Genomic DNA, 16,292 nt, shown 5'->3' with positions numbered 1-16,292 from the left:
CTTTTTTACTTAGAATTAATGTAATACACTAATATAATAATACTAAATTATTAATACTTGATAAATTATTAAATAACCACGTATTAGAATATTTCAATATTACCCATCAATTAATAGTATGGCAAATGTATTAAGGTAAATGCCTCTAGTGAACCACCCAATAATATATGCATGTCCGCGTCTCGTCTTGATAAAAGGTTCATTCTTAATGGACATAAACTTTCAACATTACAAATTATAAAAGCAGGTAATTTCTCTAAACACGTGCACTCCCGTTCGTAATATTAAGGCACTTAAATATAATTATCATTTTTTAATTACCAATGAATAATCATCAAAATGTTATTAAAAAAACTTGAATTATCAAAACGGGAGAAAAATAAAGAAATACATACCCGACGGCTTCGGCGACGGGTCTCGTGGATTCTTGGCCAATGAACACGTGACAAGCGAACCTCTGTAAGGTAGGGTGTTTCGTGATGAAGCCGAGGTAGCGATGATCGCGAGGATGAAAGGCGCAAAAGGAAACATTCTTCAGCGAGTAGAAGTAATCGTGGCAGGGTCTTTGGCTCTTCTGCAAAACCATAATAATCAGCATTATTAAAAGATTTACGAACAATGCCACACTATAAGTAGTTGACACTATTTTTACCGAAATTAAAAAATGTTAATTTAAAATTTATTTTCTAAGTTTATTCACTTTTCTTCGATCAACTGTTCGACATTTCTTACAACGATTATCAAATTAGTTCGGCACTACATGTTTTAATCAAACAACATCAAATTACCTCTTGGTAAAAGTAGGTATATACAAAGGGGCGGTAAAAATAATGTTAATCATAATGTAGACAATGATAGTCGTAACTGAGCAGCGCATCTGCTAATGAACCAATGTTGACAGTGTAACCAGCAATCAATTATTCGTACCCGAGGGTAATCAATAACCGTAGACCGTATGCGTAATATGATATACGATCAGTAATTTGTAGTTACAAAATGAATGATAATTCCAATCTTGACTGAAGCTAAATGTATTCGTTGAAAATGATAATAGCGGCGCGTCAAATAATAAATGTGTTAATTTGTAATTATATATATATCTCATTCGCTTCAATTATACTTGATAAATACTTTTATTGAGATTCCATTGACATATGTAAATAATGACAATCGGAAATGTAATCGTTGCATGGTTAACTCCCGCGTATGAACATTAGATTATCACGAACTTGTCGATTAGACTAGAATTACGTATGCAGTGGCTATAGTATTATCTTTGTCTCGATGATTCGTGAAATCATTGATAATTATAGGGAACTATCTTATAACGTGTCAAAACAGAATGATCATTGCTTCACTATGAATTCACTATGAATGATCATTATTAATACTATGAAAGTGTATAATTTCTCAAAATGTAGAACAATAATTTTTAAAAATTTAATAAAATATTTAAGATTCTTAAGCAGAAATAAAATGTAGTATCATGACTGTAATACCCGATTAAAAAATATTCCACAATATATTCTACTTAGAATTTCCAATAACCTATCCGGCTATTATCATGTTTTATACATTAGAACATTAAGATGTATTTATGTAAAGATATTTTTGAGAGCGATTCTACAAGCCACATCCGCAGTTTATCGACGGTTATCGATTACTGTGTTTATATATCAAACATCAATTCACAATAAACTTCGTAGAAGATAAAATATTAATAACTATTCGACATTTATGAAAGATAAAATTGTATAATTAAAATATTATTGAAAGTTTACCCGTGGTTTACTTCTGTCGACCATCCGAAGACCCTGATCGGACACTTCCAAAATGCAACTCTGCGAGACAGGGGATTCCTGCGAGTTCCCGACAATTCTTCGTACCGCTTGACAAACAACACCGGTACCTTTGTGCGCCAGGGTCTCGACGGAGCCCAGGTAACCCAGAAGGTATCGTTCTCGTTTCACTTTCGGTGCTGACGGATCGAAGTCGCTGTAATCCATGTCGACCGCGTAAGCCGAGGGGAAAATGCCTTGACGACCTGTTCTGAGGTTCACGCCTTTAAATCGAAATGTAACGTCATTAGTGAGATAAACACAGTCTGTTCAGTTATATTATATGTATTAACACTTTCGCTGCCACAGTGGTCACATGAGACCGGAATTTCGAAATGACTTGAAAACAATTATAATTTATAAGATAACTGACGTCGAATAAAAATATTCAATAGCGTAAATGACTAGATAACAGTGTAACGTAAGAATTGTGGTAGTAAATAATTAATAATTGTTCCTTTTTATCTTTGCTACAAATTATAAGTGATACGTAAAACGCTGATGTTGTTCGTGGTAGTCAACATATTAACCCTCTGCGAATGAGAATTTTTTAAATTTATAAAAACTTGTTCGCGAAGAAGCAGTTTGTATTAAAGTATTAACACTAGAACTACCAAGCATTTAACACATTGTTGACCGGTCACGAGCCAACTCATGTTTGCACTTGCATTAGCTATTTCAATTTTTGAAACGCAGGGCAATATGGAATATTGCAAAAGCAAAATATTCAAAGTTACCTAAAAGATGTGTTCAAAGTTTCATTTCTATTCATTATGTATGAATAAAGTATATTGCAGTTTATTTACATTGTCTCACTTTCATATTTAATTACAAAGTAATAACCGGTGATGTGGGATAGCTTCTGCGTAAAACTGCCGATCAACAAAATGTTTACATTTTGTGGACGAGAATTTTTCAAATTTATAAAAACTTGTCCACAAAAAAGCTGATTTATGTATCAAAATGTTAACACTAGAACTTCGAAGCATTTAATACGATATATATGTAATCCCTATAAAAATTGTTACAATAGATTATTTTTGATTTCTTCAAACATTCATTATAGTGTTCAAGTGAAACTATTTATTTTCAAAATCATTCCATATATTCAATACTTTTAAGGTATCAATAATTACGAAAGAAGAAACTGAAAGCAGTCATTGTGACTGTACGGTAGCTCTAGTATTAAACACTAATAAAAGAGAAAACCACATATCAATCTCTCATTATTTGAAGAATTAAATTATTCATTTGCAACTGTCGAATTTAGATATAAAAACTTGAAGTCGTCATTATGGTGGCATTCGACCGCAAACGGTTAATTAATTTTAATCCTAAGGCTACAGAATAGGATCTGAATTATCATACCTTTAATCTTAATATTGTTTTAGTTTCCACGTTTATACACTTAAATCTAAATTACCCTGGTTTCTCTTAATAAGTTCACTATCACAAGAATCTTAAGCGCTTTATTTGTCACTTATTTTTTCGTGACGACAATGAATAGAAACAATTATTGATTATTTGGTATCACAATTCTTACGGTACACTATTATCTAATTAAATATTAGATACCGGAAAAGTTCGTGCGATTGTCTTATTATCAATGAATTGAGATTCGATTTAAATCTGTATTTCACTAATTAAATGCATGAAATTGATATTATCAGAAAGTCCTGTTTATACTGTTGGTATAAAATAAAATAAAATTATTTTGCACAAACATTCTCTGTGTTTAAGTTTTGATTTAAGAACCTGCATGAACTTTTTTGGTACCTAATACTTATAGTATTGAACTTTTGTATTCAACATCGACTATCTTATATATTGTAATTCTCTTAAAATACTTCAAAAGCACTGGTCATTGCTACCCACCACGGCAGTCAACGTGTTAACATATAATGAAAATATAAAATATAACAAAACAGAATTAAAAATACAACAAAATGATGTATCCTTTCATATTATAATCCTATCTTATTAATATAATCTCATATATACATACATACACGCATGAACAGTTTATTTAACCTCTTAACTGTGGAATTTATTTTCAAATATCTTTCGTTTTGCACGTGATAAAATCAAGAAATGAAGTGTGTACTCGTCAAACGCAGGACGAATGCAGCTGGAGTATATTGTAATGAAAAACCAAAGCGAAGAAAAAAAGAATTACGTGTTTATCTCAAACTATAAATAGTTCATTATTGAAAGAATTAGTACCATTCCAAGCTTTAAGATGACGCGTATAGTCGCCAAACGCAATTAACTGCTTAATGAGAACAGTAACAACTTTAACGAGATGTATATAAAAATTCTAGAAATGTCAGGTAGCTTGACCTTTCCTACACAATGCATTATAGATAACTTCTTAATATCACGATCTTTGCGAGGAAACTGTATTTTTAACACTTGGACAGTCGTATGTTTAATTCTAAAATTTATCGCCTCTCGTAAAATACAATATTTATTTAGAAATATTGTTAAAAAGAGTTAAAGAAATTTATTTTAGTTAAATATGATAAACTCCAACTGATAACATTGACTAACAGAAGTTGCGCCTATGTGATACTAGCTGTCAAAGTCTTACGTATGAGTGCAGCGTATGCGACACGTTTCGAAGCAATCTTCTTACGTACATAGCCGAAGGGATAAAAATATCGATCTGTACTGCTACAAAGTATAGAAGAAAGTCTATAATAAGACTGAAAAATCTAAAAATCTTCTAAGATATGGTGTAATATGGAAAACATCATATTAGGAGGATACATAAATTATAAATATGATTTCGTTGTATTAAGCAGAATCGAAATAGATATCTGTAGCAATTAATAAACATGTCACATGAGTGCATTCGTATTTATTTGTGCTGTCGCAGTATTAGATTTTGAAGCTATGGAAACACTTATTCAGTAACAAATACATTAGATAAAGAATCTTGTAAGAAATTCTATTTACAAGGAAAGATATCGAACTCAGAAATTCAAAAAATTATGAAACTTTGTGTGTAAGTAAAATAAGTCAAGCCTAATGCATTACAATTTTTGTTCGTGTCGAATTTCATTTTAAAAGGGTGAAACCACCGCTTGAAAATAATGCAAATTTTTATTTCCCGGAGATTATTTTGAAAACGATAGGAGATAACGAAAAACACGTTTAAATAGAAAATACATTGTTCTTTACGTCTATAAAATTGCAAAACAAAATTTCCAAAATTTGGAAAGAATTTATTTTGCAGTTTTATAGATGTAAAAGAACAATGTATTTTTTGTTGATACTTTTTTTCGCTATTTCTTATTGTCTTCAAGATAATCCACGGGAAAGACAAATTTTCATTTTTTCTAAGAGCTGGTTTCATCGCTTCAAAGTGAAATTCGACACGAACAAAAATTACAATGTATTAGGCTTGACTTACTCTACTTACACACAAAGTTTCATAATTTCTTGGATTCCCAGGTTCAATACCTTTCCTTATTAGAAGAATCTTCTGTAAGAAATGCAGAACCGAAATACAGAACCAAAAAATCGCAGTTCTAGAACCAACATCGGATACGGAAACCAGTATATCTAATAAGAGTTGTGACTTTATGTTTGTTCTCCATAACTGTTTCAGTCGGAACTTAAATGTAAAAGTTTCAAATAGTTATTTTAGGAACCTTTCAAATCCCTCTTTTCAACGGACCGTAAAACATCCTGCAAAAATGTCGTCCGGTAATACTTTTTTAATTAAAACTTTATAAATAAATAATTCACCGTTATTTACGTGTGGTTTGAACATAACTAAAACAATAAAAATGTGAGAAATAGATTTACTGAGATCACAATTTAGAGATTATTTCAAAGGAGAAATGGAGATTGGACATTGCAAGAGAACAATAATCCAAAATGTCGAGGCTGTCTCTGCAGAGAATAGATAACAGTAAATGGACCGACGCGAATAAATACCACTGGGAATACATGGAACTATAGCTTCAACAAAATACAATATGGAGTTTGAAACAATTAATACACCAAATTCGATCAATATAGCGTCCTTCACTGAAAGATTATTTTATCAAATTAGTGAATATACGCCGAAAAGGTGTAAAACAATGATAAATAATTATGGAAGATAGATTATAAAAAATGTATCAGGCTACCTGACATTTAATAATTAAACTACGGATCTTTAAATTTAAATGTTTAAGAGCATAATTAGGAAAATAGAATTACGATAGAAAATAGTTCTTCCTAAGAAATATTATAGAAAATACTACATTTTGGCTATTTTATATATTTTCCGTATGAAGGCATAAAAATTCGCAGTCTAGTAATAATAATTTAGAGAAATTATCGAATGAAAACAATCCGAATGCGTAAATTAGATTAAACGAACCTTCACACCACAGATCGTCGGCCTCCTTCTGAACGTAAATAGGATCGCCGATTTCAAGATCGATCTCGTCGTGATGTCTTGGCATGAATTTGTGCAGTCCTCGATGCGTCGCTTCTAGCAACTCCAGTTGAGTAAATGGAACACCTCCGCTTCCTTTGAAAAGATTCACCAATTGTTATTTGACCAGTTTAATGAGAATTTAATATAAGACATGAAATGATATTTAATTTAGAATAATTAACTGTCATTCTTCTAATAACGTTGTATTTAACTCATAGAGTACAATAGGAACATTGTTCAAGAACGGGTTCCATTTTACTAACCATTCAGCAGAATTGCAGTATTGATTAGTCAGCTTCATTGCTTTCTAAGAATATATTAATGTAAATTCTCTAATATTATATATATGCAATATACTTGATTATATATGAAAAACCGAGCTTTGCTATAGATCTGTTTACTGTATTTGAGCATTATTATATTATCCAAAATGAATATTTAATTAAATAGTTATTTAAATTATTAATTAGTTTAAATAATTATTGAGTCATTGATAATTATATTTTCAATAATCTGTTTATTGAAACGGAAAATAAGATTTAGACCCCTAATTACTACGATATACCTCGAATAGTAAAATCGCTTCTGCCGACTCATATTAGCTTGTATAATTAAGCAAAAGTGTATAAAATCTTTTTGCACGTCTTTGTTTGAGCAGAAAAATACAACAAATAAATACTTTCTATAAATAAGTAACACTTGTGAACAGAAAAGTAAGAAATTACTTATACAGTAGAACCTCGATTATTCGATTTAATTGAGTGACTAACCGTTCAGATAAATAAAAACTCAAAAATAAATTTTTCAAAGAATGTTTGCAAATTTAATCGTATATATTCTAAAGTATAATTGAAGGATCTAAATTATTGAGTTTGTAGGCAACGAAAACTCTAAACGGTCTATTAGATACCGGAAAATGTTCGCGCGGGTTCTTAAATCAAAATTTAGACACAGAAAGCGTTTGTAACCTTATTTTGTCTTATTTGATGCCAATGACATAAATATAATTTGCTGCTAGTACCAATTTTATTCATTAAACCAGTGAAATACTAATTGCAATTGGACCCCAATTCATTGCTAACAGGACAACCGTACGAACTTTTCCCGGTACCTAATGGTAACTCTTTTATACTTATTATTGTATTACAGTCATTGTATTACATACAATAGAGTATTTAACAATAAACACGTTTCATACATTTAAATTTACACAGACTACCATTCAAGATATAATATAAATATGTTTAACGTATTCGAAACATAGTAATACAAACGAAATGTTAAAAATCAGTTCGTGTAAATTGTTGAAATGAAAGGCTCGATATTTGATTCTTTTATCCTTATAACAATTAATTTATTAAATTTGAACTTTCACAATCTTTTAATTCATTAATGATTGTATAACACGTCAAAGCTAAAAAAAGTGCCATTTAATTTTGTAACTTACACATCATCGTTATGAGCGGTGTTATGTACGCCGCTAATGATAAATCGCGACAAATAGTGACTCGGTTAATCGAGTTCCCACAGTAACTAGCAAATATGAAAAATGATTGATGATATTTTAGAAAGTTAAAAACGTTACCTGGTGTACTGCTAGGCGAAGCGGAGTCTGTGTTCTGCAAGGTGCTGCAGGGAATAGGGGATACACTTTTCGGCCCATTTTCCGGCGAATGCGCAGTGGAATGACCACTGTCAGTCGCCATTCGCTCACTATCGGGCGAACTGTCTTCATGACGGATCCTCGAGTGACATTTTCGTAACACTAAATGCGGCCTGCTAGAAGCCGAGCCATTGGCTGCGCTTAATTCGTCTGCCAGCGAGGACGAGGACTGCATGGTCGTCTGACCGATAGGCAGACCTGAAAATGGAAACCATTGGTCAAATGAACGATCACGTGCAATAAACATTCCCAAATTTCCACACGAAAACTGACTGAACATTATCAACCATTTATTCTTCTTATAGCTTCAAAAAGGAGAAGACTCGCGAACTTCGCGTGCTAAGAGTTTTAATTTCAGTACACCGTCGAATAGTCAATCAACGATTGATAGGCATCAATTCGATGAGAAATGATCGTAACCATCGTAACAACCACCGAGGGAATACGTCTTGGTCAGATGTAAGAGCCACGAGCAAGTGCCGTGACGTAAGTAGAAGTCATTATGGATTTTCTTTCGTTGCGGTCGCAGATTCTGCGGTTGTATTCGTGATATCTTTGGATCTATGGATTGAAACAGGTGATGAGAAATACGCAGGATATGGTCAATTCGTAATATAGACCGCCTCCCTGCTTAAGGTCATGTGATTCTCAAATGATACTTTGATGTTGAAGTAATTGGATCGGTGTCAGATTGAATGCTTGAATACTGAAGGTATAAACATACGATTTTTTAACTTAAGAATATTTGCTTAAATGGCAAAATATCGAAATGAAATGTTACGGGCAAGAATTGATTAATTATAATTAATTATTTACAAAAGGGGCTATCACGTCGATTTCAATGAACTTGAAATATGTTATCGGAGCCATCATTTCGATCACTATATTTTGTAATCTGCATTTGGATTAATCGTTACTAATAAATTTCATAAACATAAATTGTATTTATTATCTTATTTATTATCAAATCTAAATACAAGTCAAACCAGCCCTAATGTGACTTAAATTGTATCTATTACTTTATCATTTTGAACTGAGTTAGAATTTGGAAATGTTTCTGCCATCGTGTCAAAAAAGTTGGCATGGCCAATGACTGCAGTTGAAATACATAATTCGTTTATTAAAATTTCTTACCGCGAAGGTCGCAGCATCATATGATAAAACAGCATATAGTTTGCAATAGTAAATGTACATATTCAAACCATGTGTTATAAAATACACTAATATCAAAGTCAAGCTTCTTAACACTCTGCACTCCATTTTAACACCCTTCCTGTTTCCATTGTGTACGTAATACGTATCACAATTAACTTTTCATTATTAAATATGACTGCTTTATTACATTTTATGCAATTCATCGTAGCGTGAATAACGTTACATTCTATTAATAACTGAACAGTTTATTATAATTATCGCATATACCTAAAATTCATGTAACTTCATTATGAATAGATTTGTGTATACTTTAATGGCCTTAACACTGTCACTGTACCTACATACTTTTATCAACAACTCACTCATGGATGACTGGTAAGACATCATTCTGAAGGAACACGTATCTAATACTCAAACACAAATAATAACATGTTTGTTGTAAGAAGCGCAGTACGGTACACACTACCAACCATAAATCTAAATTCATCAAAAGCTTTGTGCAAATATCTTAGAAACTAAGTCTACGTAACGTGTATAGGGTATAATTGTTCAAAATGATGACTCTGATAAGATATTTAAAGATCATAGAAATTGGTGGGGAGGCACCTTTTCTAAATAATCACTAACGATTGTCATAAATCTCGAGTGAAGGTATTGTTATATTTATATGTATTTGTATTTCATTTTGAATGCTGCATTTATCTAAAATTATTAAAAATCATATTGATTAATGGAATTCCAGATTTATAATTTTATAACGAATTGACCATGTTTTCTATTATACACAACCAATATTTTAAGAAAATTTATAGTAAAAAGATTATAGCTTCAACTTTGTTTTCAAATTATTGATCATTAAAATTTATCAATGTAGCATGTAATTTATTTTTCTGTTTCTACCTTTTAAAATATACATCAGAGTCTACGTTTATTTACATGTACCAGTATTAGTGAATTAACATGCTTCAGAAAAATGTTTAATCAATTAATATTTAAAAATTAACCAGCATTTTTATCTTTAATTTTAGTTTAGCTTGTGGAATCACCCCTTAAAATAATTAAATGTTGAATGTTCTACATATGTACCAGAATTGATAGAACTGTCTTACACGTAATTAATTGTCTATAAGTTTTTTGTAAATCTAATATCATATCATAGGACATAACCAATGATTAAAAGAATATTAAATGAAAATATAACAAAAGGTGTTTCAATATTTTATATTTAGCACTCTTTTATTTTTAATTCTTGGGGATTTCCAGTAGTTTCCGACGTCTTCATATACAGAAAATAATATACTATAGAAAATAACCAATAATTGAAAAATATTAAATGAATACGTAACCAAAAATCCGTCAGTATTTCATATTCAGCTGTCTTACATTTTTTATTTTTGGGGATTTCCGGTAGTCTTCGACGTCTACGATCGGTCCCGCCGCTTCCAGGTCGATTTGACGGCACGTGTTCCGGCGTCGGCCAAGAGCTCAAACTCGAACAAGAGTCACCAACGTCGCTGACTACGCTGTCCCTACCGCCGCTACCGGATACGGAAGTGGTACCTCCTCCGGGACCTGGTCCACCGACGCCTGCCGATCGACCCCTGCTGCTCAGTCCACCGAACAAGCTAATGTCACCCAAGGGTAGTCGTGTAGTGAGCTAAGCTACCTTTCACCATGCCGTTCGAGGTGTATTTTTATTAGGATTTCAGGATGTGAATTGGTTAACGTATTGAGAACAAGCCATAACATTTGTTCAATTGATACACATTATACGCTCATCCCGTAATTTATCCGAAACAGCTTTTCTTACACGACCGATAATCATGTAAATAGTCTGCCAATATCAAAAAGTACATAGAGAGATGTCTAAATATATATTTCATATATTTGTATAGAAATAGTGTTAATAAAATGACAGAAGAACTTCTTTCAATTTTATGTATATTTGTAGTGCTTATTTGTATTTCTTTCAATTTTATATAGAATGTTGTATTCTAAAATTATTTTTTGACTGTGAATAAAAAATATTTTATTTCCCATTAATCAAGAGATGAGTGTATTTAATGTTGCAGGTCGAATTGCAAGTGTAATACAATAAATTGAATGCATACTTTTGCAGAATTCATACAGTTATTTTAGAATGTTATATACTGTGTCACATAATAGAGTTTGAGAGTCAGTATTTTAGGAATAGATCTGGATTAGGAACCTATTAACCCTTTGCACTGCAATATTAAGATCTCGTTGGAGTCTTTTGTGTTTGTTGAATTGAATTTTAAATTAAATTTCATAATTACTTCATCCATAATCGACAGTATTAAATACTTATAATAGCTTGTACATTAAATTCACTTGTGCAATGAATATATAATTTCTTTTTCTCTTGAGAAATAATTAAGGATAAAATAATTAATCGGGAGAAAATGATGGAGCAAAGAATTGAACTAAAAAATAATTTGTGTCTATAAATTATTAGTAAGCCTGACTTTAACTTTTCAATCATGTTTCCCGCCCACTTAACCCCACTCTCTGTTAATTTGACGAAAAGTTGAGCCCGAGTTTACCAATTATTTATAGATACAAATTATTTTTCACTTATGAAAAACATAAACAACAGCTTGTATATAATTATCGATTGACAGGCTGTATACTAGCTTTGCGTGCCTCGTATACATACTTTGTCTTTATCTTTGTCTTCCCTTGAATTGGAGGAAGAACGTAAAGTAATAACGAAGAGGCAGATTATTTATTATTTAACCTTTAGCGACATGGTATAAACCACTTAAATAAGTCACCAAAAATTCATAATGTTTGTACCATAATGAATAAAAACTTTTGTTCTGGATAATAATTTTAATATTTAATAAGTTCCATATACTTAGCAAAATATTCATATCATTCTCCAAACGAACCAAGCACAAATGGATTATTATTTATGAAAAGGTTTTAATTGGTATACCTCCATAATCTTTTCGATTAAGTACGTCCAAATATTTACATCCTTTTACCAGTCCTCTTTTACCAAAATTAAGTTTTACCTGTATACGATTTTATATTTGTTATCAAAAATATAATTTGAAGTTTCTAGCTTATTTTTACATATCTAAAATTACAGTACTATAATTCATTTTTAAAAAATGTATCAGACCGTTTAGAAATTACACTAAATATTGATCATCTGAATAAATTATGTTTATTATCAATCTATGAACAAAAAGTCAATGCTAAGTGAAAAAATGTATGTGTATTAATTACAAATATTACTGTAACAACGAATTGCTATTTATATTTAAACAAATGACACTATAAGTAGGAATATCCTACATCAATTGAAACATTATTATAGATAACGTCAAAATTAACAGGATTTTATGAAAAAGAGTTCAAATGCAATATTATTATCCACATGAACAGGCTCAGATAAGAAATAACAATTGTTCACTTTCTGTCGAATAGGAAATAATAAAATAAAAATTCTAATTGCAAAATAATTTAATGGAACGAATGCATAACCTACAAATAATTATTTAATACTAGAAATATTTGAATAATCTAAATAATTCGTCAGTTTCTATTCAATAAAATTATATTCATTTTTGTTAACATGTTCATAATTAGCGAATTAATTGTAAATGCTACTTAAATCGATACACACGGTTCTATCTCATAACATTAACATTCGGATGTTATGTAAGCTAGTCCCAATACATTTACGAAAGGATATTCCTTTTCTCTAGGGATGTAGGATGTTATGACACCAAAACTCTCTTTATGGGTTACGTTCTCAACAAACTCAGATGCAAACTTGCTTTTATCATGATGCATTTCTAAAATTGAAAAAGTGTTAACATCTTTTCTTCGGGAAATGAAAATGGAAAGGATATAAATGTAAATATGACTCTAGAAAGCTGTAGGAAAAGGTATTATACAGGAAACTCGAATTAAACGACCTAAAATTCATTCCTTCTTGCATGCAAAGGTTATAAGAGGATGTATCCAAATACACACAAAGAATTCACAGTACAAACAGATCATTTTTGTTCAAGTAAAAACTGAATATTATGCAGAATGTTCCCAACTATACCAATACATTCAATATGTGAAAAGGAAAACAAGATGCTATAAAAATAGAGATACATCAAGAGGATTTGAAAGTGTTAATAACAGAATTCTACTCTACATAAACTACAGAAATTTATAGAAACTTTCAGTTTATGGAAATACTGGTTATAAAGATTGCAATGATAAATTTTATTTGTTATTTATAATTATCACCCTACTATACGAATATGTAAAATATAAAGCAAATGGTCCATTCTGTATATTTTATCAATTGATTCCACTGTGTTAAATCAGATATCTATTTCTCCTCTATTACGATAAATATTTAATGAGTGCTTTAACCCCTTGAGTTCTATTTCAATTTCCTCGAACACGACGAAATTCAGCAGAATAGAAATATATTATAACTAATCAAAAATCTTAGATTATTATATTATAAGAAAAGTGAACTATACCAAAAACTTCATTTATTAAAGGCTGCTTATTTGTAGATTATTCTCTGACTGACATTCAAAATATTTATTAACATTAAACCTACCAAATAATTGGTTACAAAATAAAAGTAAACAAGTTAGACAGTAAATATTTTTTAGTGGAAACCGAAACAAAAAGAAAGACAAAAATTGAAAAACTAATTCGTCTGATAATACAGGAATTGGTATAAAGTTAAATGAGCGAAAGAAAATGCAGAATTTTAAGTCATATTTTGAAACCGGTCATTTAATTACGATACGTTTAGTGTTAATCTTTTCTGATATAAGACAAAATTGCATCCACATTTTACTACGTTATAGAACGTAAGGGGTTAAAAACATGAGTCGGGTAAACCACCCGTTACATTTCATCAATTACTTCCATTGTCCTTGTTCGAACATCTAACTCTAACGCGTTCAAATGAAAATTCACAAGCAAGAAGAAGAAAAATGGTGGCACACTTACGATGTTACCAACCTAAAGTCGCTGTCAGCGACGATGGAGCAATTGTGATCGAGATCCTCGCTGTCGTCCCCGGAAGTGTGACCGCTCTGAGTGTCGTGGCGATGTATCACCACCACGTCGTCATCCTCGGAATCGGCGGCAACCCCGTCGCATGCTCTGCCGACCTCTGTGTCGCTGTATTGCGACGAGGTCGGCGAGTCGTCTATCATGACATCGTGAACGAGCCTATCCTCAACAACAATTCACGATCATTAATCCGGGGAGCACGAACGCCTTGAACAGGATCGTTAGAATTACCTTAAAACGTCTTTATCGTGAAACGAATATCTTACTATGTTCATTCGAGTCGTTGACTAGCGAAATCTGGCAGTTTCAGAAGGGACAGACATCGAATCCATCGAACACGAATGATACTGTAAAGCATGATTCTCTTTTCTCTTACTTCATTTACTTTCTTTGGAAGTTTGATTTTCTTTTATTTCATTTAGTTTTCTTTTATTTACTTGTTTGAGAAATATGATGTCTGTTTATTTTAGTTCACTCATTTCTTTAGAAGTTTTTTCTTTTATTTTACTTTATTTGAACTTGACGCAAATATCACAAATGATCCCTCTCTTTCGCTTGTAATTGCGAAAGACTGAGGGAAAACGGTAAGAAATACGCCCTTGATTACTATTTTTTCCAGTACTGTATCTTGACACGCATTTACAGGAAATGTCGAAGAGGACTGTAGATATGGAAAAAGTTGATTTGTTGTAACTGCTGATTCAATCAGAAGGGATGTTATTCTATAGAAAAAAAATATCGAATGTCTCCCATTTTTGTTAAATCAAACGTGAATGCGCACGTGCACTTGATTCACCCCTGACTAAATACATATGATACAATATACAAAGGGTTATTCTTCGTGTGAAAATGAATAGGAAATATATATAGAATAAACTTCGTTTATTTGAGACATTGTCTTTAGAAAATACTGAGCTTCAACATTCTACTAATAAATAACTAAATGCAAGTTGTTAAAAAAATAATTATATTAGTTTTTTTCTACATGTTCGATTTATTTCATCGTGCAGGATAAATTCATATTAATTATATCACCGTAATCATTCTAACCTGCCAAATCTACATATTTTCCAAAAACTTCAAATAAATTTTGTCCCACATTTTTATTTAATGTTTACTGTTTTTTATAAAATTATGTTTTTTCCATTTCGACCATCAGCTACAAAATACCCTATAGATCACTGTAAAGTATTAAATTTTTCATTTATGAATGTTTTTTCATGCAAACCTTTTATTTTTATAATTATACGAATCATCTTCCGGACAAGCATAACCGAAGGCATGAAGAAATAGGTTTTGTAATTAAATAGTTTATTCCGTAAATTGAAGTCGTGAATTCCAAAACATCACAAGTCCACTTTTTAACGTTGTCCATATGAGTTATTGATGTAGGTCTGAGCTTACTCAGACGTATTTAACACGCTGAATGCCATGGGGGTCACCAGTGACTCACGACCAAATCAAATTACTATAATTCAATCTATTCAACGATGATTATTTACAAACATTTTTATATTATAAGTAATGCTGCCCAATGTGGTGACATTCGGCAAGATAAACGTGCAATAAAAGTAAAACGATTCAATGGGATAATTTCATATATTTTTTTCATTTTGTATAGTTTATTACGTGAAATCGTGTGGCATTCCACGTGTTAATAATATTAAAAATGTACATATAATGAAGATGTATATGTAGTCAATGGTTGCAACAAGAATCAACAAAAAAGTAATGAATAAATTAATGAACAAAAAGAAATATTGTCTAAGAATGTTGATTGGTTGCTTTGTGCTGCTTTGGAATTCGCGGTTTCAATTGTTACTTTTTAATAATTGAAATTAAATTTTTGTCGTATTACGGATAATTGAAATTTGTTTGAAACAGTCTTAGATAACATGTGTGCAGATCGTTTTATTCAAAATTTTGAAGAAGTTTCTATACATAGTACTCCAGTATACAATCTGTTAAAGTATTATCCATTTAGACGGCAAGTGGATCAAAGCTCAGCAAGCTGACACGTTTAGAACTCTCAAGAAACACTTCGTCACAGCTAAGAAACTCTCAAATACTGTCGACCAACAGGTAAACAGATGTGTCGTCTTAATCATTCTGTGATCGAGATCAAATAAAATTA

The 16,292-nt window shown here is 31.2% G+C and overlaps 1 protein-coding gene across 5 annotated transcripts in view; it reads right to left on the bottom strand.

The window, feature by feature from the left end:
* Positions 1-16,292, bottom strand: part of Aplip1 (JNK-interacting protein Aplip1) — a 29,507-nt gene that overhangs the window by 10,374 nt on the left and 2,841 nt on the right. The window contains exons 2-7 of one of the 5 annotated variants that reach the window (XM_031970259.2): positions 14,093-14,365; positions 10,475-10,716; positions 7,859-8,134; positions 6,214-6,366; positions 1,782-2,062; positions 396-574 (exon numbers count right to left, since the gene is read on the bottom strand). In XM_031970259.2, the coding sequence (XP_031826119.1) occupies positions 396-574; positions 1,782-2,062; positions 6,214-6,366; positions 7,859-8,134; positions 10,475-10,716; positions 14,093-14,301 (1,340 nt within the window). In that variant the 5' untranslated portion in view covers positions 14,302-14,365. The remainder of the gene's footprint in view (positions 1-395; positions 575-1,781; positions 2,063-6,213; positions 6,367-7,858; positions 8,135-10,474; positions 10,717-14,092; positions 14,366-16,292) is intronic. The other 4 variants (XM_031970255.2, XM_031970257.2, XM_031970256.2 and 1 more) reach the window with 4 other exon arrangements.

Source organism: Nomia melanderi, chromosome 7, assembly GCF_051020985.1.
Source record: "Nomia melanderi isolate GNS246 chromosome 7, iyNomMela1, whole genome shotgun sequence".
Classification (NCBI taxonomy): domain Eukaryota; kingdom Metazoa; phylum Arthropoda; class Insecta; order Hymenoptera; family Halictidae; genus Nomia; species Nomia melanderi.
This window is presented reverse-complemented; position numbering and strand designations above follow the sequence as displayed.